This window comes from Wyeomyia smithii, chromosome 1 (assembly GCF_029784165.1).
Source record: "Wyeomyia smithii strain HCP4-BCI-WySm-NY-G18 chromosome 1, ASM2978416v1, whole genome shotgun sequence".
Taxonomy (NCBI): Eukaryota; Metazoa; Arthropoda; class Insecta; order Diptera; family Culicidae; genus Wyeomyia; species Wyeomyia smithii.
The window spans coordinates 76,233,053-76,259,888 of NC_073694.1; the positions used below are offsets into that span (position 1 = coordinate 76,233,053).

Sequence of the window (26,836 nt, forward strand, 5' to 3'; positions counted from 1 at the left end):
CGCAATCAGCATCAAGATCACGTACAACACACTATCAATCACGTCATTGAAACAATTTTCCAAATTCACTGGCATAGTTATTAAGAGAAGAGAATGATGTCTGCAATCTTTTACGACAGGTGCAGGAGCGCGAGAGACTGAACAATCCTACCCTATTTCGTCGCTAACGAAACAGAGATCAAGCGTACGTCTGTTACTATAAAATATCTCATTGACCTGTTTGAGTCATGCTGTACTATAACCATTAGGGTGGGAAAAAGTGATCGATTTTCCAGAACCAGTTTTTTTTTGGTTCCATTTGGGGCCCCAAACAATCCTAAACCTACCGGAGGCCGATTGGTTTTGTTTCCGCTTGGCGCATTGCATTTCAAATTTGTATGGAAATTTGTATGGGAAAAACCACTTTTTTGCATTTTCCTTTCGGGAGAGCTCAGCGATGCATTATTAATGCACTACCCTACGTAAAAGTATAGTATTTTAGCTGCTTAACAACTTTTCCGAAGACACTAGAGAGCTAGGATGTCCTGAAAAAAAGCTATAGCCGTTCAAAGTTGAGTGCAACGAATTAAATGCTGAAAATCTTGTTTTCTGCCAACACTATCAATGTCCGGTACATCAGTAGGATTCCCATCAGAAGTAACCTGTCGTAAAGAGTTTATACACTCAGCTGGATCGAGTAAACCAACTTAGGTCAATTTACTGGGCGTAGGTAGGATCTACAACGTGTTTAAGAGATTACTTCTGAAGGAAATCAGCCTATCACCGGTGCATTGGCAGTGTTGGCAAAAAAATGATTTTCAGCATTTGATTCGACATACTTAATTTAGAACGGCTATATCATTTCTTAGGAACATCCTAGCGCTTCAGTGTCTTTCGCAAAGTTGTCAAGCATCAAAAAACCTACATTTTGAAGTTGTAAAACGTATGGTTTAAGCCTTTCTGAGCTCTCTAGAGAGGAAAATGCAAAAAAGTGGGTTTTCCCATACAAATTTCCATGCAAATTTGAAATGCAATGCGCCAAGCGGAGACAAAACCAACCGACTTCCGATAAATTTAGGATTGTTTGGGGCCCCCAATGGAACCAAAAAAAACTTGGTTCTGGCTTTGTGCTATCAAGTTTCATTTTTTCCATATAACGATTCCCCACCCTAATAACCAACCAACAAATTGATTGAAGCCAGTCTAAGCGAAGAGCGACCAGGATCCGGAAAAAGTGGGACGACTTCGATGAACGCGTGCAGCGTATGGTACGACTGTGACGAAACGAGAAGAGCTCTTCATAGTGCTTTCTACGGTGCGTCGCGGCAAACTTGCTGTATATATGCGTCCTGGGGTGCAGCTTATTCGTCGATTCGCAGTAGGTTTCGGTTGCCAAAAATTTTCACTAGATCTGTTATCAGAGAACACGCGGTAAACAATTCCCCTAGGCCAACCTTGAATCGGATGAAACATAACAATTTTACAAGAATTTTCCGGGTATCCTCGTCGGGTACGTCAGGTTTTTTTTTGTCAGGTACACAACGGTTAACGAAATCGTATTGTATGTCAAACAGATTGCACAAGCCTTGTCTTCTCTATTCAAACAAACATATGCTCGCACACTGGCAAGAAAATCGACGCACTTGCTTGAAGAGAGCGCTGTGTATCTGCTGAGCTTGTAAAAAAACGTGGTCAAATCTGGAACCACCCTCCTGAGTTGTTTGCTCGTAAAGGTCAGACTTTCTATGAGTATGAATCTTCATCATCAGTAACATATACGTTTGAAGTAATCAGATGAAAACGATAAGAAAAAAATTCCATACATTGTTCTCTTTGTGATCTCAAAAGAATAACCAAAAATTGTTTTAGCTTTATAAAACTTTTTTGATTTTCTGACGTGTTCACACACTGTAACGTAACGGAAAACTGAACATTTTTATTATGGTTCGACCTATATTGTTATTGCAATGCATTTGCTACTACCTGCTAAAAGCGAAAATTGCAGCAGATATTGAAAAATATTTACAAATAATAAATGTAATTAGCAATATCGTTTGCTTCACGTTGTTTGAAAAAAAAAGAATCTTTTTTTTATTTTCTACACTTAAAATTTAAATAATGTCCAAACCTCTGAAACACAAATGCAGCGTATGTACAAATTAAATGTACTACAAAAGAGGTTGGAAATATGAAATATCATACTAATTTGATGAAACAATATAAATAAAAATACATTACCATTACTGTTATATAAGACACGAACACCATTTTATCTAAAGTAAGTAACTGTGAGTGTCTTGGCATATGTTCAATTCGCACTAATAAAAACGCAAAATCATTAGAAAATGAACTCGTGCCAAGTCACTCGACGTATAACGTAGCCGAATACATCAAGTTTCGAACCAACAACGACCCATTCGTCGAGTTCGAACGCTGGAATCTCACAGTCACAGACATGGCAACTCCTCTGGATTTGTTGATTCTGTGCTGACCTTTCAAATTCTAGCAATCGTAATTTTCTTTGTCATGCGAGATAAATTCACAGTTTCTGATACTGCGCACAGCGAAATATGTGTGCCAGGATCGAGTACACGGCTGGCTGGCGATGGCGTACCGGAACAATTGGAAGCGTTACGTTCCACGTATTGGCAGTCGGTACATCGAAACGGGTAATAAATTTCGGAGTCCGGGATCCGGCCGAACCGTGTCATGAATTTTCGCGTTGCCATATCCGTGGCACAAATCAGGCAATTTATAGCACGAAAACGTACGCTCGTTGTCGAGTCCTGGTCAAACACGGTGTATGGGGCTGCGGCGGGGGCTCCGGGCAGCTGCCACCAATACTGCAGAACTAGGCCGACGGCGCACCATGGCGGCATGAGTCACTGACAAACATAGAAAACTGTGTAACGAGTGATATTGTGTTGTTACTACGGGTTTGCCTTCCTCATAAAGGTTTCAATAGAGGATATTTTGGTTTTGGTATAGAGGTTTGGAAAGAAAATATTTTTTTTGTTTAAATCTTAAAAAATAAAATGCTGATTAGAAGTTAGAGAAAATCTGCTCCAAATAAAATTTAGCTATCATTTAGATTGCGAAAACAAATGGGTGAACCACGATTGCCACACTTGTCACTCGGAATGTGCTGTTTACATATTTTACACGAATTCATATGGTCATTACGGTTATGCATATATGAGTGTATATGACTTGTTTGTATTTGCATCGCTTCAGCTGTCCAGAGAAAATCGATGCAGTATGCAAATGGCTATACCCAAAACCGATTGGTTTAATAGTTGTTGGCGTGTGCGGAATGATAACACTGCCAGTCCGAGAAAAGGTCCGGCTCTCGGCAGCGTGTAGAACAAGCAGCGAAACATGGTAACCAATCGGACAGATTCGGAATGGTCATTTGTATCGTCGCTCCTGGAATATATCCAATTTTGTTGCTAGGTAATACACGATTGCCGATACACCAATACCTCGGGTAACGACGTTAAACATGTATACAGTAAACTACACAGGTAAACCGCAAAATCTAAAATCGAGGAATTTGTATATAGTAAAAAGCGGGGACGTTCAGACTTGCTTCCATCGATTTTACGTGATTTTGAAATATGAATGTTTGCTGCCTTTTCCTATTCGTTGGATTGGAATCACCATTCGTAAATTCAAAACACTTTTGTAGAATTATCTGCATTCTATAATTAACATCATTATGCCATTCTATAATACTATTTAAAATATAACACAGTTAGAAACTTTTTACTACTAGTTCACAAATCTATAAAAAAAACTTATCATGAGAATTGGATAGTTTTGGTTATCAAGTTTGATTACATTCTTACATTGTGTTTATAAGATACTTTCAAATGTGTAACAATTTAACATACAGTTCATAATTACTGCAGGCAACTTGATTCGCGGGGTTTTAACTAAAGTAGTTCTGTGATTTAGAGAATTTTACTACTGCATGACCTGCCGAGACTTAGTCCGTGATTGCTTAAATATTCCATTTGTGACTGTTCAAAAGGCTTTATTAAAATAAAATAAAAAGTATAAGAAAATCGGCTTTTAAAATAACGTTAATAGAGGGAATATAGGTTGATTTGTCTATTTGACCACCGGTAGACCTTCGTTAGAATATACACCAGTTATGACGTTTTATTCGAGAAAAAGCACGGAACAGGACTGTAAATTGGGGACGATGCGGAATGGCATTTGAGTTGCCCCTGCTCGGAACTGTGTTGTGCTCAACATTTTCATTATAATAAATTTAAAATAACAGCGGTAGCATTCGGAGCATCCGGTTTGGAAATTTTAATTGGGGTGAACGCATTGGTTTCAGTAGAAACTTGCAACCCGATGGACCAGAAAAGTTGCTCGAAAAGCATGCCGCATATGCGATTGCAGTTTGGGGAATGCAAAATGCATGTGCTTATGGCTTATGAAGATCATTCGTCCTTAGAGATTTATTTTAATGTTTAATGCAGAAAAATATAATCTTGTTATATTTAATACTACTCATATAAAGTACGTTTCCTTAACAGATCGGTTTATGATCTTTTTAAGTACAGAAACTAAAAATTATTGTTGATGGCATTTAAATTTCACACGGAGTATTTTTTCTTCTTTATTAAAGAGGCTTTCAGCTTTCCACACAGAGTAGTTTTCTCCGAGAGTAGCCTATTTTATGCCAGTATAATGTATGTATAGCAAAACATTCTTCATAGTCACCCCGGGCTAAGCACGCAGAGCTATCCGTCTCAACCACCAGCCAATGTTTTATTCCTAGACTCATTAAACTCGCATATAATTACTAAACATCACCCTAGTAATGTGACAAGCCAGAAGCGGCCAGAAGGGAAACTATCAGTGGCAGCGAAATATCCGCTAGCCTGGTTCGTGGAAGTCGTTAGAAGCTGGCATCTACCGAGTATACAAATATGATGAAACACAATGGTCGCAGTGTTGAACGACGTCACTTTCTGTAGACCAAAGTAAATCTTGCAAAAAGATAATCCAATTCAATTTCAATAATGTGAATGTAACTCTTTGCGCAAAACACAAATGAAACTAATTTAGTGTCACATCATTGGCGGAGGTGCTGTAGGTGTTGCGCCTGCATCACACCTTTGTTTTCAACAGCAGCGGTGAGAACAGAGAGTACATAGATAATGTTTTTTGCTATACACACAAAAAATATGCTATTTTTACTGTGAGCTTACAGTCGTTACCATATTTTAACAATGTTTTCTGTTGTTAGATCCTATACCGACAATAATTTTACCATGAAAAACATTGTTGTGGACAATAATATATGATGTAAAATTGCAAAAGTCCCAATAATGGCCGGAAATTCTACTCGAAACAACCAGAGAACAAGAATCATCGGCAATTGGACAAATTGGCATGGAAATCCGAATTGACGATAAATTTGCCGGTGCTGTTACTATTGTTAAATTTGAAAATCTAGTTATTCAACCATGAAAAAAATGGTCAGGGTTTGAGCGCTTATATACGAGTTATTTCTTATAAGATTATTGGGGTTTTGGCATCAACCGATCAACCGATTCTTTTGCAGACAAGCAAAACCATAACAACTACACAAAAAGCTTTTATTTTTGACGTAGAACTACGTTTTTCTTTAGCCTACCACATAGGAATGTAAATAGGAAAACTATTAACGAAAAGGGGACGAAAAATGTTCCTTTTTAAATGCTTATAAATCGGTTTGTTTTCAACCGATTTCCTTGATTCTTGCAGCAATTGATTGGAAAATTTTACACGCATCCACCCATATGTAGAAAAGTGTTGATTGATTATGCGAACTATTGTACTATTGCAAATTGTCAAGCCTTGTTGAAACGAAAATAACGTCCTCTGATTGGTCGCTTGCTGCTTTTCTCTAAAAAGGTCGACAGAATAGTATAACTAGTTAGCCGCATCGTAGCGAATTGCGGTAGTAGCAGCAGCAGGTTACGTCAGTAAACAAATCAAATCACGTAACTAAGCAGCAGCGAGGCCGCACCAAACGTCACGATATGCCTGCTAAGGGCTTCGGTATTCTTCCCACAAAAAAGTTTTGCTTCATCTTGGCAATAACACATTCTGTGCTGAATCCAAGAAAACACAATCTGTCGTGGTCGTCTTATATACTGAATGCGAAAACAGCTTTTACAGATTTTGAACAGCAAAATGTCTTTCTCAAGGCAAATAAACAAGTAATTGAAGGTTAATAATTTTTTGGCAATATCACAAGCATTCTGTACTGGGTTCTAGCAATCAAATTCTGTCGCGATCAAAAAATTTACTTTATTTATTAACCTTATGCCTCTCGCTATTGGGGCAGCACAAAAGCTGCAATCCACATAACCGATTTTGAACAACAAATTGTCCTGTTCTGTTAGAACGCCTTAACAAAGGTGATGAATTCGACTTAACAGGAATAAATTGAAGTCGATTCAATCAATCAACATGAACAGAATTTCGTCGTCTCCCAGCTGCTCAGTTGCAACATGGTGCAACACGCAACAGCGAGCAAACGAAATCGCTTGACGTTACAAACCGCAACACGATACGGGTTAAAATCGTTGCGTGTGTGATAGCACCATCGGTGTTTATTCGCTGTATATACAAAAATCAAATGCAAATTGTGGAATAGTTCGACTAAAGAACATAAGAGAATGGGGAGGAGCAGAGCGGTTCTTCTCACTTCTCAGCGTGTGTCGTCGGGCTGCCGTTATTGCCCCACTACTGAGGCAGCCTAAAAGTTGCCATCAGCAAATCCAATTTTGAGCAGCAAAATACCATTCTTAAGGCAAATGAACAAGTATTTGAAAGTTAATCATTTTTTGACAACTCAAGCGAGCAATCTGTGCTGAATACTAGAAATTTACTGAATGTGAAACAGCTTTTACAGCTCGTGTTTTCACTGTCTTTATTCCCCCACTGTTGAGGCAGCACAAAGCAAGCGTTTGGAGACTTTATGACTCATTAATGAAACACTTACAACAATGCATTTGTTAATAGTGTGCGTAGTTCTACGTCAGTTATGCGGTCGTGTCTTGGATACAACCTCCTACTTTTTTAATACTATTTTTGGAGTGCAAAATGTTCCGAATAAATGGTTTTCAGTAAGTTTTGAAACCAAGAATTACAGTAAAATGGGGTAAAATTGACATTTTTTCCGATGTTTCGTGACTAGTTATGTTTGTCCACGAAAGTTGTTTTAGGGGCCATCCACATACCACGTGGACAACTTTGGAGGGAGGGGGGTTGGCTAATGTCCACGGTCCATACATTTTTTTTAGAATTTATATGGGCAGTTGTCCACGGAGGGGGAGGGGGGGGGTCAAAATCGTTAAAAATCTGTCCACGTGGTATGTGAATGGTCCCTCAACCCATTCCCGGCGGAGAGTAATTACTATTTACCTCAAAAAATTAGCTTCAAACTCTTATTACTCATCAACTATTTGCACGATTGACACAAAATGTATTGCAGATTAAAGATCAATCTGTTCTCTAACCATACTGAAAAGATTCATCGTGAAAATTTTCAGTATAATTGTTGAACTTGAATCAAATTTTGAATTCCTCATTCTCTGGGCATCATTTCGGGTATGGAAATACACATATTGGGGGTATTCGACCATTTTAGGTTGTTTCCTAGAAACCGGAAGTCACCATCTCTGAATTCAAAATGGCGTCTGGGCCGTTTTCCTATCTCTGGGCATCATTCCGGTAGCAGAAATACCTATATCCGATGGTATTTGACTTGTTTTTGCATCGTTTCTATGGCCACCAGGGGAGCTGCGTAGCCGCAAGGTTACAGAGTCCGCTTTGTCAAGCGGATGGTCGTGGGTTCAAGTCTTAGTAGAACCAGGCCATCCGATTTTTTTTTCACAAAATTTATTTGACACGGCACAATACAAATTAATGTTTTACGGAGCCAATTTAATCTAATGCCTTATGGTCTAAAATATCTTATAAGCTAAAGACAAATTTTTTATCCTCGCTGCCGACTACGAGCTGATACTAAATCTAATACTAAAACTAACAAGGTTTTTTTTTATCCGAGATTCGTGATCAATACTTTGATCATAAAGAATTGCTATAAATGTATATGTAAATAGTTAATAATTGTAAATTTGTAAATAGTGTGCATGATAAATTGTTACAACTTAAATTATTCTTACGAGCTAGTATTAGATCTAAATTTAGGCTAAACATACTTAACTTATAACGTAACGCAAGACTACTAAACGCACTCTGTAGAGTTTATTCTCTGATAAGAGAGATGTAGCGAGAGGAGAATGTGATAGTCAGATACCGATACCAATTGATCCTAGCTCTGTACAAACCGTTCATTAGAAATTAAATCCCCAATCGAACCACACGGATTAATTGTTTCACTCGATCAGGAGTCCGAATTCCAATTTGGTAGCCTTTTGTTCTGGTGTGCTATCCGACTTCGAAGTGAAGTTTTTTTTTAACTCCGCTATTCTCGTGCGCCAAGCAACCCGTTGCCATCAGCGTGACCGGCACGGTGAATTTTGTTACGGCTAAAGTGGTGACCAGCGATTAATTCACGCCAAAAGGTGAAGCGGTAGATCGTCGATATTTCCTCTCCAGTGAATTTTGGTACCGTTCTGAGTTAACGGGAAGCAACACCTCCAAAGTCCGGCATTACAGCATACACGGCTCGATCATTGGTCCTTCGAACCGAATCTGGAGGACAAATCCAAGCCAAAATCTCGACGCACGAGGTAGTAACCCGCCATTGCGGTAAGTGGTCAATAGAATTCGACCACACAAAGGTAGGCCATACAATTGCTCTCTAAGAAACATATCGTGTGCCGTTTTTTTGATTTCGGCCATTGCCATAATTCGTTGCCAGTACTATTATAGAAAAATGGTAAAATTGCATGTTTGGCTTAAAAGGGCGAAAGTGTGACATCAGGTTGATAAAACTGATCACATCTGAAATTTGTTAGCTGCTGCATCACAAGTAAATGAGCATTGCACACCGTACGCATGAATAGTGGTGCGCATTGATGCTAGCACACTTTGCAACCATAATTATTAGGCTTAACGATTTCTGGTGGCGTTATTTAGCGGATCGAATTTACGTGTCTTTTTTCGGTCGATCGATTGCGTTCGCGTAGAAACATCACGACGCGACGGGAAGGATAAATTTCGAACGATTATTCGTGGTGTTTCCGTCATTCCGGTTCGCGTAGGAGCAGCATAGCGCGTCGGGAAGGATTATAATCGATCGAATTTTGTGTTGCTCTCGTAACCGTTACACAAAAGGTGTCACGTGTCGCGGCGGGAAGGATAAAGCGTATCGAATTAAACGAGACGCTTCGGTCAAACTGTGAGTTGAGTGGTGAGTGATGACTAGCAAGGCGGATAAAAAGTTGATCGAGAACATGTTGGTTCGAAAGCGAGTGTGCGTAGTTCGAGACGTGATAGAGAAGTTTAAAGAGGGATACAATGCAGATAGGGATGCAAATCAAATTCAGGTGAGGCTAGATACTCTTGAAAGATGCAACAGAGAATTTCTTGAGGCACAAGCGGAAATCGAAATGCTTGACAAAGCCGATGCGTTTGAACAACATCTCCAAATACGGGCTGATTTCGAAAATCGTTTTTGTGCGCTGAAAGGGTTTCTGATGTCCAAACTGGAGGTCCCGCAGCAGATCCTAAATTCAACAATGGCGAACTTTAGCCACCAGCCAACATCCGTTAGCTTTCATCATCGTCTGCCGCAAATTGATCTGCCGAAGTTTAATGGGGATGAGTCGCGTTGGATTTCTTTTCGAGACAATTTTCTATCCATGATCCATTTCAACGATGATATCCCATTGGTGAATAAATTGCAATATTTGATTCAAGCTTTAGAAGGGGATGCCAAGAAACCATTCGAAACCGTTGACATTCAAGCGGATAATTATGCGTCGACTTGGGGCGCTCTGTTGAAGCGATTTGATAACAAACGGTTCTTGAAAAAGGAATTATTCAGAGGTTTATATGAGTTGCCATCGATAAGGCGCGAATCTGCTCAGGATTTAAACACGCTTGTTGACGATTACCAACGCCACGTGAAAGCTTTGGGAAAGCTAGGAGAACCTGTTGCGTCGTGGAATACACCGTTAGTATACATTCTTACGAGTAAACTTGATCCCGCCACTGTTCGCGCTTGGGAGCAGGAAACCCGCCAGAAGGATGATGTCACTTACGAAGAACTTGTTGACTTTCTCGTGCAGCATGTACGAATGCTTAAATCTGTGTCGAGTGATTTGCAGCACCGTTCACAACCAGCTACTGTCAAGGTGGCCGGATTTGTTCCGAAGAAACCCTATCATGGTAAATTCGTAGCCAACGCTGCTACATCCGACACCAAAGTTAACAACCCTCAATGCCCGGCTTGCCCCGAAAGACATCTTCTGTATCAATGCCCAAGGTTCACCAAGCTCTCTGTTTCTGAACGTCGAGAATTAGTTAGTCAGCGAAGCCTGTGTTGGAATTGCTTTCGTACGAACCATCAAGCGCGAGCTTGTAAATCCAAGTTTTCATGCAGAACCTGCCATGCAAAACATCACTCGCTGTTGCACGACCAAGTTGCACCCTCTAAAATATCGACGACACCTGCAGTTACAACCGAACACAATGCAAAGCAACCTACCGCGACCACGTCAGCGAACGTAAGAAGTTCTGAATCTGCAAATCCACCCGAAATTAGTCTCTCCATCCAATCAAACCACAGCACGGTGTTACTAGAGACGGTTGCTATTCACGTAGTTGATAAATATGGAAAGTTAACACCAGTCAGAGCTCTCCTCGATTCCGGATCGATGTCTAATTTTATCACCAAGAAGTAAGCCAACGCCCTCGCCATCCGCCCCCGCACAGTAGACGTCGCTGTAGCCGGAATAGGTGATTCGGTTAAGCAAATAAAACGCCAAATATCAGCTACAATCAAATCAAGAACGAACAAATTTTCCACTACCCTCGAGTTCCTCGTAATGAAGAAACCTACTGCCAATTTGCCAACGATACCGCTTAGCACAACCTCATGGAAAATTCCGAAGATCCAACTCGCGGATCCATATTTTAACGAACCGGGACTAATCGACATCATCATCGGTGGTGAATGCTATCACGAAATTCACACTGTGAAGCGCATACCAATCGGCAGTGGTCTGCCGCTGCTTATTGAAACAGTCTTTGGGTGGACAGTTTCTGGAAAGGTACCCATCAAATCAACCTATGCTCCACCCACCTGCTACATTTCGAATGTCGATAGATCGTTGGATACCGCTCTCCAACGATTCTGGGAGCTAGAATCGGTACATCAAGGTCCGTTATATTCCGCTGAAGAAAGAAGATGTGAAGAAATTTATGCTAGCACCACCACTCGAACTCAATCCGGGAGGTTCGTCGTTCGCCTTCCTCGGTCTGAAGATCCGCAAGTCACCCTTGGCGATTCGCGCGCGATTGCCATTCGCCGATTTTATAGCCTCGAAAGACGCCTCGAAAGAGATGCCACTGTCAGAACCGCCTACCTCAAGTTTATCTCCATAAACTTGAGGTAGGTGGTTCTGACATATGCCAGCCTCCACCATATGCGAAAAATCGATCCAGTACCCGACAATAAGCCTCACTGTTATTTGCCACATCATCCAGTGTTCAAAGAGTCGAGCACTACCACAAAGGTACGCGTGGTGTTCGACGCCTCCTGCAAGACAAGTTCTGGATTTTCGCTGAATAATACACTACTAGTTGGACCAGTAGTTCAACAAGACCTACTCTCGATTGTGATACGATTCCGTTTCCACGCTGTAGCCCTTGTCGCTGACATCGAAAAGATGTATCGACAAATTGAAGTACACCCAGACGATCAACCACTACGGCGTATTCTCTGGCGTGCCAGCCCATCCGATCCACTCGATACTTATGAACTTTGCACAGTTACGTACGGAACTGCGTCCGCTCCGTTCCTAGCAACTCGCACCCTTCAATATTTAGCACAAGTAGAGGGGCACGCCTACCCAGCGGCAGCTGATGCCGTTAATAACGATTTTTACGTTGACGATCTGTTGACCGGTGCTGATGATCCACAAGCTGCTATAGCTATCCGTCAGCAAGTAGCAGCAATGCTTAAGACTGCAGGGTTTGTGATTAAGAAGTGGGCATCAAACGTTCCGGAAGTATTAACTGATGTACCTGTGACAGATTTAGCCATTCAACCCCTACACGATTTGCAAGATGACCAATCTATTTCAACACTAGGTTTGGTTTGGGATATAAAATGTGATATGTTTCGCTTCAACGTCCAGTTACCTCTCCCAGCTGCCGTTCTCACGAAGAGGAAGGTGATATCGTATATAGCCAAAATATTTGACCCATTAGGCCTTGTGGGTCCCATCATAGCTGCCGCCAAGATGTTCATGCAGCGGTTGTGGAGATTGAAAACAGAAGATAAAAAACCATACGATTGGGACAGACCACTCCCACCAAGGTCACAGGATACTTGGAGGCAATTTCATGCAACGCTTCACGTTCTGGATCAATTGAGGATTCCCCGCTTTGTTGCTGTGCCAATGGCATCGAATATTGAACTTCACATTTTCTGCGACGCGTCAGAGTCCGCTTATGGAGCATGTTGTTTTGTGCGTTCAGAGAACTCCGAAGGTGTTAACGTACAGCTGCTAACCTCAAAGTCTAAAGTGGTGCCCATCTCTACTAAACACACTATAGCGAGACTTGAATTGTGTGCTGCAGAACTTGCAGCGAAGGTATACCAGAAGGTTACGCAAGCCATAAAGATTTCTACTAACACCACGTTCTGGTCAGATTCAACCACAGTGCTTCAGTGGTTGAGATCGCCACCAAACCGATGGAGAACCTTTGTGGCGAATCGTGTATCATTCATCCAAACGTCTACTGAGGGCACCAATTGGAGACATGTGCCAGGTGTAGAAAATCCTGCCGATGAACTCTCACGTGGTTTGCAACCCACAGAAATACTAACACAAACCAGATGGTGGAATGGTCCAGTCTGGTTAGCTCTCCCGCCAAGCAGTTGGCCGCATTCAGTGGTCCCAAATCAAGAAACTATTTATGTCGAAGAAGAAACCCGTACGGTAGCACTGATATCAACCACCCTGGTTGAATCACAATTTGCTGATCACCTGTTTGCCAGATATTCGTCCTATACAAAACTTCGACACGTCATGGGCTACTGTCTCAAGTTTATTCGTCTAGCTCAAAAGAAAACTCCAAAAGTATCACCCAATGCATCTCGGATGCTATCCACAATAGATCTTAAAGCAGCAGATCACGCGCTTGCACGTTTAGCTCAAGCCCAGCTCTACCCAGATGAGCTTGCTCTGTTGAACTGTTCAACGAGATGTGAGAAAGACCTCAAGTCATCGCCACTCAAACGGTTAAAACCGTTCATGTGTGAAAACGGTCTGATTCGAGTTGGAGGTCGCCTGTCTAACTCTGATCTTCCCGAAGGCACGAAGCATCCAATTGTCGTCTCCGCAAATCATCCGTTGGCAGAAATAATCGTAGCTTACTACCATAAATTGCTCTTGCATGCTGGTCCCCAGCTAATGCTCTCAACTATTCGTCAAAAATACTGGATAATTGGAGCACGAAACCTAGTCCGCCGTGTTTATCATCGATGTATCAAATGTTTTAGGCAAAAACCAATTTTGATCCAGCAAGCCACAGCAGACTTGCCGAAATCCCGAGTGTCACCATCCCGACCGTTCTCAGTTAGTGGCGTCGATTATTGCGGTCCCGTATATTTGAAATCCGCAGTCCGTAGACACGGACCAGTCAAGGCATACATTGCTATCTTTGTCTGCTTCGCAACGAAGGCCGTTCATATTGAACTGGTCTCTGACCTGTCAACACCAGCTTTCCTATCAGCCCTCCGGCGGTTCATAGCCCGTCGTGGTCGTATCCGTGAACTACATTCCGACAATGGAACCGCATTTAAAGGGGCAGCCAACCACCTACGTCACGTTTTTGAAATGCTAAAATCGAATGGAACCGAACGAGATCGAATTGTCGCCTGGTGTGTCGACAACGAGATTGAGTGGAAATTCTCGCCACCTCGAGCCCCTCATTTCGGAGGGTTGTGGGAGGCCGCAGTAAAATCTGCCAAGTACCACCTTCTGCGAGAAATAGGCCACACAAGTATCAGCCAGGAGGACATGATTACTCTGCTAGCACAGATTGAAATGTGCTTAAACTCGAGACCTTTAACACCGATTCCTGGTGAACCCACTGACCTCGAAGTGTTAACACCAGGCCATTTCCTGGTCGGCTCAAACATGCAAGCAGTTCCCGAGCCAAGTCTCATTCACACTTCGGAGTCCCATTTAAATCATTGGCAACGAACGCAGAAAATCTTCCAGCGCATTTGGGCACGCTGGTATCCGGAATACCTAGCCCAACTACAATCCCGTGCGACAAAAGGTAGCAAGCGTCCTGTTCCAATTGAAAGGGGACGCATAGTCGTTATCAAAGATGATAATTTACCACCTGCGACATGGCCCTTAGGCAAAATCGTCAAACTCCACCCAGGGAAAGACGGCGTGACTCGCGTCGTTACCATCAAGACAGCGGTAGGAGAAAATGTCGTTAGACCGATAGCGAGAATCGCTATACTGCCATTACCAACAGATGCTGAAGCCATCGATGAATGCTGAAACTACAAAGATCGGTAGAGTAGTCCGAAACTATCTCAATGCGTATCTGGAAAGCAATCAGAAGGCTACCCAACCGAAGATCAACCCTTTCCTGAATGGAGTCAAACAAACGATGTTCCAAGGAGGCGAATGAACATGCTACCATCGTCGAGTTTCATTCACTGGAGCTGTCATCGTGAAAACTTAATGAATGATGAAAGAAATCAGAAGGTTGAAATTACATTTCAAGGTGGCCGGAATGATCAATACTTTGATCATGAAGAATTGCTATAAATGTATATGTAAATAGTTAATAATTGTAAATTAGTAAATAGTGTGCATGATAAATTGTTACAACTTAAATTATTCTTACGAGCTAGTATTAGATCTAAATTTAGGCTAAACATACTTAACATATAACGTAACGCAAGACTACTAAACGCACTCTGTAGAGTTTATTCTCTGATAAGAGAGATGTAGCGAGAGGAGAATGTGATAGTCAGATACCGATACCAATTGATCCTAGCTCTGTACAAACCGTTCATTAGAAATTAAATCCCCAATCGAACCACACGGATTAATTGTTTCACTCGATCAGGAGTCCGAATTCCAATTTGGTAGCCTTTTGTTCTGGTGTGCTATCCGACTTCGAAGTGAAGTTTTTTTTTAACTCCGCTATTCTCGTGCGCCAAGTAACCCGTTGCCATCAGCGTGACCGGCACGGTGAATTTTGTTACGGCTAAAGTGGTGACCAGCGATTAATTCACGCCAAAAGGTGAAGCGGTAGATCGTCGATATTTCCTCTCCAGTGAATTTTGGTACCGTTCTGAGTTAACGGGAAGCAACACCTCCAAAGTCCGGCATTACAGCATACACGGCTCGATCAATTCGTTTCGCTGTTAAATTGGCACTTTGATGCTCTTCAAGCAGCTATAAACATGTAGCATGTATGGCAGGCCATCCGATGTCAAAAAGGACTTAAGCATGGGTTTATTCTCAGGCTCCCCACCAGTTACCCTTCCTTTACGCTGAAATCTACAAATACCTTTGCGTGACTACCTCTTAACAAAAAAGAAGTCCCTCTTATCAATAAAACTGGCCAGAAGGACGCACGACGAAACTTCTCCACGGAATTATAATTGGTGATATTTGGCAAGAGGAACGAGTATCGGTATAGTAGAACAGTAAGCGTGTAAGGAAGAGTAGCACATTACACACAAGCACTGATGAACAATAATAATAAGCATGCCACTTATCAATAGAGGTATTGCTATTAACAGAAGTGCGGGATACAGCAGACACCCGGGCATATCTCACAATAGATCTACGATTCTGGTCGCAGTGAGAAGCCCATACAGTAAAAAAAAAATGGCCACCAGAAGTCCCAGCGAAATCTGTTTCGCATGAAACATGTTGAAAGCATACCACCAGAATCATTAAAACGGTCTGTGAAAGTAATTTTATGAGTTTTGGACTAGAGTTGCACCGAATAATCGGGCTGGGAAAAGTTATTTTTGAAAAATTACCGAATATTCGGATAATTATTTGAACTCGAACTTGTCTAGGGTAATTCACTCTACTTCAAAAGTAATTAGGTGTTTAATTTTTCTCATTTAATCATCATGTTTTGTTGAATATTCGGCCGAATATTAGGCTGAACAGACAGCCGAATATCCAAACATGATTAAAAACCTAATTATTTTTGACAGGAAGTGAATTACCCTAGACAAACTCAAATTAAAACCATTATTCGGTAACTGAAAATTCGGTACTCTCCACAAAAGAACTTTTTCCCAGTCCTATTATTCGGCGCAACAATACTTTGAACCAATAATTAAAAGATTGTTTTGAAAAAAAAAAAAAAAAAAAAAAAAAAAAAAATATATATATATATATATATATATATATATATATATATATATATATATATATATATATATATATATATATATATATATATATATATATATATATATATATATATATATATATATATATATATATATATATATATATATATATATATATATATTTATATATATATATATATATAAATATATATATATATATATATATATATATATATATATATATATATATATATATATATATATATATATATATTTATATATATATATATATATATATATATATATATATATATATATATATATATATATATATATATATATATATATATATATATATACATATATATATATATATATATATATATATATATATATATATATATATATATATATATATATATATATATATATATATATATATATATTATATAAAATTCCTTAGTTTGGGAGCATATCCGCAGAACGCCGGATTTCCGGGAATAAGACAAATATTTCGGGAAAAACAATTTTTCTTACTTTTCTTTGTATCCCTAGTTATTTTCGAGTAATTTCTGTACAAAAACATCGTTGTTAACATTTTTTCCTCACGATTACAGAAACTTAGTGCGTTGTTTTGCCCCGTGTTTTCCATCTAATTTGATTTTAATGAAAAACATAAAAATATTTTCGGCAGAACAAATCCACCCAGCAGGCCTCAATTATACAAATTTTTTTAGGTTCTGTTGTTTTCGAGTATTTGTAGTTTCCGAATAAGTGAATCGTAGTTCCCAAAACTAAAGAAAATTATATCAGAACAGCTTAAAACACAACTTTTCCCATAACTTCATTCGACATTTACATGTTAACTGACATTATAATGCTGCAAATTCATACAATGTTGCCAGCTTAAATTGCTCGTATGATTCGAAAACTTCAAACAAACGAAAACGAAAACAAACGAAACATAACGCCCCCCAGCGATCGTTTAGTTTTGTTCGAGTTGCTCGAAACGAAATGCGCAATGTCACCCTAGCATTTTGAACGTTTTCAGTTCAGTGTCTTCTAGGAACATTTTTCTGCCTCTTAAGTTCTCCTCTAGTCCCAATACAATTAAGGCGACGGTTATGGTCTTTCAAAATTCCCCCTTTTGCTGGTCGGTTTCCTCGATGCCAAAAACGACAAACCTGTTCATATTCTGCTTCAGAAAGGCCACAAAAATGAATTGTGAGTTGTCATAAAAAATCTTTGTTTTCTTTATTCCCCAACACTCGCAAAAAGCTTATATGGAAATAGACAAAAATGAGGCATTCAATTGAAATATGACATTTTACCCACCTATTGGCAGCGTACAAAGGGTTTTAGAACGATCTATTTCTTGTTCCAAAAAGTGACAAAAATTGACCAAAACGTATACCAGTTTCAATTTTTTTCAATTTAGCTCTGGTATAAAACAAAATTTACACCACCGGTGCAGCAGTGAATTTAAGTTCAAAAAAATAGAACAAAACAACGATTTGGACCACCGCTGAAGATGCCCTTATTAGGAAAATCTTTCATTTGACAATAAATTTGTTGAATGAATCTCTGCTATAAAAAAGTTTCATTGCTTCCACATTTTAATATTGCTTTATATTTTTTTCCTTATCCAGAACTAGAACGGTCATTCTGCTCCACGATCCGTTCATTTTTGCAACATTTCGGGTCACAGATGGGACAAAACAAAACAAAGGGACATAGTAAATCCCTAATGTACTTTAAACAGGTGACAAATGTGTTGTCAATCGCGCATCAATAATTTTATTGTCATCGCTGGATTTCTCATTTGAACAGCATCATGAAATTAAACCGAAATATCAAATAGCTACTATATTTTTGCAAAGTACCATCTTTTACGACTATTGATAAACAGCAATTTTCCGTTGCTCAAAACCGTTGAAACAGCAATTCACTCAACCGCCACCAAGTCTGCATTCACACAACTTGGCAAACCCCGGAAGTTTATATCCAAGCTCTGGGCGATAAAGTTGCATCATTGCGGACCGAGTTTATGTAGCTTAGCATTGAGCAGCATGCAGCAAATTCCAAAGTCGTAAACGAATATTTTTACTAGCACAATGTTTCAATTTCCACACTCCGATTTCGAAACCGCTCAACTGCTAGCAGATTACAGCTCACTTTACAGTCGTAATAAAAGAATTACGGCATCGTTTTTTTTCTGCAAACTCACCCGAGAATCGTCCATCTATCGGGTGCGTGGGTGGTGGGTTCTTTGTCGGATACCTGCGCTATCACCTTTGCTCTACATTTAAGACTTCGCTCTACTTCCGACCACTTGCAGTAAAATATCATCCAGCGAGTATGGTGATGATGAGTAAATTGATCTACGTTTACAGTGTTGCTGAATGTCCGCTCAAAAGCTCGTAATGTGCAACCCATTAGCAACCTTCATCTTTTGCTCGATTATCGGGGATGTAGCACTTAGTGAGACCAGTAATTTGTCTGTCTGAAACTCTACACGCTGCAATACTGAACAAAACTAAACTTTTTCTTACTTGCTACATATATCTCAGAATCCAAAGATTGCAGTGGCTTTCCGTTAGGATTCACCAAGGAACACACAAATCTGACAAATTACTACCACACCAGCTTCCTAATGGCGGGCAGACATGCAAAGGTCCATTTTTGGAAGCTGCAGCAGAAAACCAGTGCTCATATCACTAATCGTAAAATTTTACCACTTCGCACTGGCAGTTTGCTACACAAAGGATGAAGGTCGTCGGCATATCTCCGGTCGGTTCTCTTGGCTATAAAGCATGAAGCTACTGCCGATAGAAGTTCTTCCGAACTTACGCATTGCCGGGTGGGAACCGAGAAAAAGGATGAGGAGCACCCGGGCTCATTTCGGTCGTTAAGTTCATTGTTCAAAGCCGAACTGAACCACGGTATTTCGCGCAGTTCGTTTGGTGTGCACGTGTACCGGAGGTTGTGTGTGTATGTTTGGTTCTGTGTACAGCGGCGGACGCTGCGAATGCAAATAGTTGTTGCAAAAGTGCTTTTACGACCTTCGGCTAAAGTTTACATAAAATATTTGCTACATTTTGAGGCTGCCATAAAGATTACTGTCAGCTCGCAAGGTTCTTATACTGTGTGGGCTTCCATGTTGCAGTGGTACTGCGTATTAACGGCGGAAAGAAGCGTGAAAAGCGACGCTTGATCAAACTAGCAGCACCCAGTGTATTTCAAAGTTTTAAATTATCACATAAAGAATAGTTTTGGATTTGACTGCGAAACGCTTAGATAACTCATTGGAAGAAATTATGGCATGCTTATTGAATCGTTTTAAAACACGTTTCTCAGTCAAGAGAATGAAAAAGTTTGTCGTAATTCAAGCTTATGTTTGAAACACTATTGCAAGGCTTTTTATGACCTCCGATAAGAATGGTAAAACGCCAACCGTGTGCTGCGGCAGATTTTAATTGGAAATCTGGCAAGGGATTAAAACTGCTACAGGCCGATGTGACAGCAGCTTTAATAACCGAAAAAGGCATAGTGAGAGGTGGCAATTTGTTTGATGCCTCGGGAATTACGGTGGCAACGCATTTACATGATTTAAATCTAATCGAAATTCTGTTCCATACCGGAATGCTAGTAATTTCGTCTTGGTATGTAAAAAATTAAATAAAGTTGTTGATTAAATTCAAAGAAACTAATTTCGAACATAAATTTTGAATGACGATAATCCCTTGCCGTCGGTTTGCACCTTTTGAGACAACTTCAAAGCAACAATCAGCCTGAGTGACAGTGGCTGGATTGTTCAAACATAAAGCACATGTTTCACAGTGGTATTAGGAGCCGGCCCCGATTGTGAGTAGAGCACAGCTTTTCGGGTGATTCTCAGAATACGATCCGATTTGAATACTCAGTAGCATGTTGATTTCAAAGCATTTCTGCGATGGGAATTCTTATGCTTGTCTCCTCTTGCCTTTGAGCTCCCGTATTCTGTACGTTCCATCATAATAATCGTCTTTTTGAACGCATTCGATCTGTCACATTCTCATCACGTATGCCATTATTCGTAATTCAAAATAGCTCACCTGTCTCAGACTGCTGCTGTACGCTACATCAACCAACGTCCTTTCAAGAGGATATATACCAACACATATAGTGCCATCGGGTTGCCACGCGACATGTTGTTCGTTGTAAATTTATTATAATTTATGTATTTTTTATAAGAGTTCCCAGCGGGCTGCGACTGGTTAGTATGAGCGTCTCAATCCTCGTGTTGTCGCCATTATTCTGCCATTGCGTAGTGGGACTTGTAAGTATGCGCTAAATGACACTCCAGGCATTCTTGGGTTGTTTTATTTCCGTTTACCGGCGAGCCAACACGGCAGGTATAATTATAGTCGCTCGTTAACCTTTCTGCGGTGTGGTGCAGAAAGCCCGGTTGGGATGCCGAGATTTGCTAGCTGATTGCGAAATTGGGGATAATTCTCCATGAATATCGTTATTCATATGTATAGAGCTTTAGAGAAGACGCGACAGTTTTACATGTTGAAAAAAAAATTTGTTTTAGATATATAATTTACCTGCTCACCTGAAAAAAAAAGATGTCAGCTTGTGACAGCAATTAACAAATGCTCATTTGACAGAAAAATTTTTGGTCTGTAAAAAAATTCTACAGGTATTCTGGTTTTAGAGTCATTGTCAGCTATATTTGAGATAAACTCATTTCATTCTGGCCCTGTATTATTGAGACATGTTAAGCATATGTTGAAAACCTTTTAAGACCCTTTTTTTCATTATTATGAAACACCAATGATACATTTAAGCGCTTCAAAATCGCGCGCCAAAACGTTACTGATAAAACTATAATAGTCCTACGTCAATCATGCTGTTGTAACTTGGATACCACCCTCTTACTATTTTTAAAGGTTTGTTCCAACTGCGGCGTGAGCGTGGTGTCTCATCACTCGCAAGTTTCCTTCGATCTGGTCCAGCCATCGTACACACTGTGCCCCTCTATTTCTGGTGCCGACAGGGTTGCTGAGGAAAAGTGATTTCACTGTTGACGTCCTTACGCATCCTTCGGCATCCTTACGACGTGACCGGCCCACCGCAACATATTGACTATCGCCAGGTGTGCAGTGGGGTTCTCTTCAAGCCGCGCGTGCAGCTAATGGTTCATGCGCCATCGCCATTCTTCGTCATTCGTCTGTACTCCACCGTAGATAGTCCGCAGCGCCTGAGGTCATCCGCGAGAAGCGTTGTTGTCTCGAGTCCGTAGAGGACTACCGGTCCTATCAGGGTTTTGTACAGAGTCTAATTTCCAGCCTGGATCAGTCTTTGGATCTCTTTGCTGGTCACGTGTCAAAGTCATCCGTGTAACCCTGACCAGACGCACCCGAAACCGACGTCAAAATTTAGCGGATGGCTTAAGCGCCACTCCCGAAGGAGGCCATTCGCCTTTCTCTGTTGCCCAGCTGATGAGACCCCTCTTACGGGCGTACTACTAAACGGCGATTCTTGTTAAACTAAAAATAAAATCCGAAAAAGTTTCTTAATTAGAGAATTTAATTTAGCTTCTATTCATTCATATTCACTTAGCTTCTATTCATTACACGTGTTTCCTGTATTGCTAGCAGAAAATAAATACATTAGTCTGCAACGGGATTCGAACCCACGCGCCCTACCTAGCGCGGTTACTTGCTTAACTTTAACTTCTTCATCAGCGCGCGAACGCTCTCGGCTATCGCCGACTTCTTGTTACTGATCGCTTATAGCGGGTATGGCTCTACCGACATGATCGGTAATGGGTTGAGTGCGTGAGTCGGTGAAACGATTCTAATTCTGCAGCGATTGCATCGCTGACCTAGGGTTTACCTTCGGTTTGTGGAGGCGAGCGGTTATTCACGGCCACAAAAAAAAATATTATCGGTAGAGGGATTTCGATCCCACGATCTTCGTGTCGGCTCGTACTTTGGGGGTTGATACCTTCCCGAAGTGGGCTAGTCGGCCTAACTTCTGAACCAATGGTTCATTATAGCCGGTGCACGTGTACCGGACGATTTGATCATGCGCATGTCAAAGAAAAATGAGGGTGTACTCACTGACTACCATGGATTTACGTGTGACCTCTTACTGCTCCTGATATCTGCGTGATTCGCTCGGTGTCCCGCGGCGGTAGTTGCTTGTTGAATTGTTGCAGCGGATGTCCGACTGCAGCGTGGCTTGGCGTGACGACGCTCTTCCGGCTTGACGTGATGACGTCCCTCTGGCAGGTTGGCTGTTGCCGGGAATCTCTGCTCCTAGACAGTGTGGAATTGACACGGTTTCTGGCGTAGGTGGCGGCTAGAGTTGCGGTGTTTCGGCAGTTGCTGCGGTATCACCTGCGCGGGAACGAAAGAACAGCCAACATGCAATGTTGGGATTAACTCCCGCACTTGCCTAGATATGAGGCACTCTACCTTATAACCGCCTTTTCTATTCACGACTTTCTTCCCAATAGGTTTTTTTTCTAGCGAGCCAGCTATCTTCACTCTAAAAGAAAACTATTTCAAACTTTATCGGCTAACAATTTCACCACATGGTGGATACCTTTCTACAGTATAATCGCGGCGCGCACAAGATAACTAAAACCACTGCCGTCTCTTCCACGGTCTAGAACAAAGTGGCAGAGTAACAGTTAGAAATCCCTCAGACAAACTGGCATTGTAAAATCCTCGGCCCTCGATTTCCGGCGTTCGCTGTTCGAACTCAGCCGAACCGACTCCTTTGAACTCAGAAACAAACGATTTGCAGATCTAACTTTACGAGAGAAGTTATCTCATCCCATGGGCAACGTCACCCTCCGCTATCCCTGGAGTTTCCCCCAACCCATCGGTGGTTTCAGCAAGTGAGGTACCCAAACAATACTCGGGTTCCCCGGGATCTTGAGTGTCTAACGCTACTTCTCCTCAAACTCTTGCGGCCAATGGAGAGGATATCTTTGCTGCGAGCTTTCGGTTGATCGTCCATATTCAAGGGGTCAACTGTTATAAATTTACTTGATTCTGTAATGCTACATCCGTTACGTGTCAAAGTCATCCGCAAAGCCCAGAAGCTGGACAGACCTTGAAATCCGTGCCCCTCGTGTCGATGCCCGGATCACACCATCAAGGGCAATATTAAACAGCAACAGCAGCCCATTACCTTGTCTTAACCGTCTGAGTGATTCAAAGGGGCTCGAGAGTATCCCCGACACACACGTAGCACATCACTTGCGCCATGATAGCCTTGATCAGTCGAGTCAGTTTATCCGGAAATCCGTTGTCGTGCATGATCTACCATAGCTGTTCTCGATCGACTGTATCATAGGCCGCCGTGAAGTCGATGAAGATGTGTTGTGTGGGCACGTTGTACTCGCGGCTTTTCTGTAAGATCTTTCGGATTGAGAAGATCTGGTCCGTGGTGACACAGGCTCTCATGAAGCCCGCTTGGTACTGGCCCTCGAATTACCTGGTTAAATGTGATAGACGGCAAAAAACAGGATCTGTAAGAGAATTTTGTAGGCAGCATAGATAAGCGAGATACCACGGTAGTTGCGGTACTCCAGCTCGTCGCCCTTCTTGTAGATGGGCGTAGACGACTCCTCCTATCCACTCATCCGGCAGTTTTTCCTCCTCCCAAATCCTGAAAATGACCCATTGCAGCGCTCTAGCCAGCGCCTCTCTTCCATGTTTAAAAAGCTTGTTAGGTAGTTTGTCTTTGCCTGCGGCTTTGGTGTTCTCCAGCTTCCCAATCTCACAAAGAACTTCATAAACATCGGGGGCTGGTACTCAGTCATCTGCCGCTGGTGCTCCTAGTTCAGTTCCTATTTCCCTTCTGTTTACAGTATCGCCATTTGGGTGTCCATCGAAGTACTTCTTTCACCTGTCGACCACCATGCTGGCATCCGTGAGAATATTCTCATGTCGATTTGTGGCACATAGCCTCTGCGAGACTGGTTGATCTTCTCATATAACTTTCGCGTATCACTGGCACGGTTAAGCTGCTCCAGCTCCTCATGTTCGCGATCCTCTAGCTGGCGCTTCTTTTGTCCAAGAATCGTGGTCATGTCGTTCCGTGTCCGTTTGTAATTGGCCTTGTTCTCTCTCATTGACCTACCCATGTATATCGCCCATGTCCGTTTCTTTTCATTCACCGCTGCCTCGCACTCCCCGCCATACCAGTCATTTCTGCCACTCGGTGCTTCCAGTCCTAGTATCATCCGTCCTCGAGAGGCGATGCGCCAAGCCATTCCGCCGTGAGTAGTAGTGCTTCGAGCTGTTGCGCGTATTCTTCCGCAGTCTGGTGGTCCCGGAGCTGCTTGATGTTGAGCCGTGGGTTTCGGCGATGTCACGCGTGTGGGGTTTGGTCAACAGTAACGGCTTGTATATGTCTTCCCTACCAATCTGAGCGTTCATGATGATGATCTTGACTGAATAGCTATCGTAGAGTTTCTGCAGCTGTGCGTAGAAGCCATCGTGAGGGCAGTGTACATTAAGAACAGTGTAGTTGTAGAGCCGACCTTTTATTCTCAACAAACACAACCTGTCGCTGATCGCCTTCCACTTGATCACACGACTCTGCATCCTGCCCAGTAATGCGGCTGCAAATCCTCCGTACCTTCCCTTCTTTCCAGGAAAGCTCCTGGAGCCTGGACATCGTTTGTCGAAGTGGCGGAAGTCTAGCTGATCCAGTAAAATCCGGTCGCCACCCGGGGCGTTCAGCGATCTACAGTTCCATGTACCGAGCTTCCAATCGTAGTCCTAATTTCGTCGCCTAGGTCAATGCCGATTGTTCCGGTTTGCATTCAATTCTTGATTGTTCGTATTATTTTAATTTTTCGGCATGCCGCTTTTCTTGGGCTGCGGATGCCTAATCTTGCGACGGGGCTGCCGTCTTGGGTGTAATTGGCGAGACACCGCATTTCATGATTCAGCCATCCGCTCCGGATCAGACGCTGTTTGAGACGGTCGATGGAAAAATGATGGTGCTTGATATGAAAATGATTGTAAAAAGTTAATTATATCCTAAAGTTTTTTTTACGATTTCTTTTAGTTGTAACACAAAAATCTGGAATAAATGTTTATTTTTTGTAATTTGCGTGATTACAGTGAAAAAATAAATCAAATGTCCTGATCTTATTTTCAGGAAACTGTTCGAATTTCTTTTTTCAGTAGGTAAAATATGTATGACAATGAAATCACATGCATAAATATATAAGTTGAATTTGTGATAGCAGCAAAATAACACTACAAGGTATACAGCCCTAGGGTTGTATAAAAAAGTGACGAGGGTCTAGACACTGTAGTTAAAGGGATTTTTTGTTACAAAAGTTACAGAATCAATTCGTTTGTGCAGTGACTTACGTATTAACGTCGCAGCACTTAAACGAAATCGCGACTTTTCACTGCGACTTTAAATATCCTTTTTTTTATTAATAATTAATTTATTTCCAAAAGTGACATTGATGATTACAGATAACAATATTGTTTTGTATTGATGGTTGGTTGATAGTGGTGGGTTGAATTTCCGGTTTGCACCCCCAGTGAGATGGTTCTCTTCCAAGGGGGCGCTGATCAATAGTCTTGAAGGAATTGGCAGATGCAGTTTGACAACTGAACTTTAGTTTTCGTCTAACTCTTCTTTTTCAAAAGTGGGCGTTGATTTTCGTTCGAAGCAGTGATTTTACAGCATTTTTGAAAATTATTATGTTATTTACCTCCTTTACATGTCTTGGTAATGCGTTATAACATTTTGTGACGTGGTAAGTGAAGGATTTCTTGCGCTTTTCCGTATTTGGGCGGTCTAAGAGAAGATTATTTTGGGTTCTTAACACATATCTATGATCTGGATGTCGAAGCGCGATGTTGTGATGAGCAACAGGACTGACCATGATAGTTTTCAGTTGCACCATACATTGTAAGTCTCGAAGTCCTGTCACAGGCAGTATGGATTTGTCTGCTGGCCGAAATAATTCGATTGTTGGGAAAAGTAACGGCTTTTTATATATGCTTCTCAAGCAACGGTTTTGTGTTACTTGTAGAGAGTGAAGTGCTGTTTTACTCGCAGTACCCCAGATAGACACCAGATACTGCAGTTTGGATTGAACGAGTGTATAGTAGATCGTGATCAACTGCTTTTGTGGAATGAATTTCGCTACTTTCCAAAGTAATCCACATGTAGAACTGATCTCTCGCCGTAAATGCTCTATATGATGGTTCCATGTTAGTGCAGAGTCAAGTATTAAGCCAAGGTGTTTATACTTTTCTA

General features: G+C 41.4%; 2 protein-coding genes across 2 annotated transcripts; both read left to right on the forward strand.

Moving 5' to 3' along the window:
* The first annotated feature begins 9,377 nt into the window (after positions 1-9,377).
* Positions 9,378-10,865, forward strand: LOC129716849 (uncharacterized). The gene has a single exon (XM_055666689.1). It carries the CDS (start codon positions 9,378-9,380, stop codon positions 10,863-10,865), a length of 1,488 nt encoding a protein of 495 aa, XP_055522664.1.
* Positions 10,866-11,009: 144 nt separating this feature from the next.
* LOC129716850 (uncharacterized) lies at positions 11,010-14,844 on the forward strand. The gene is made up of 3 exons (XM_055666690.1): positions 11,010-11,343; positions 11,671-14,627; positions 14,686-14,844. The coding sequence occupies exons 1-3, from the start codon at positions 11,010-11,012 to the stop codon at positions 14,842-14,844; spliced, it is 3,450 nt and encodes a 1,149-aa protein (XP_055522665.1).
* The last annotated feature ends 11,992 nt before the right edge of the window (positions 14,845-26,836 follow it).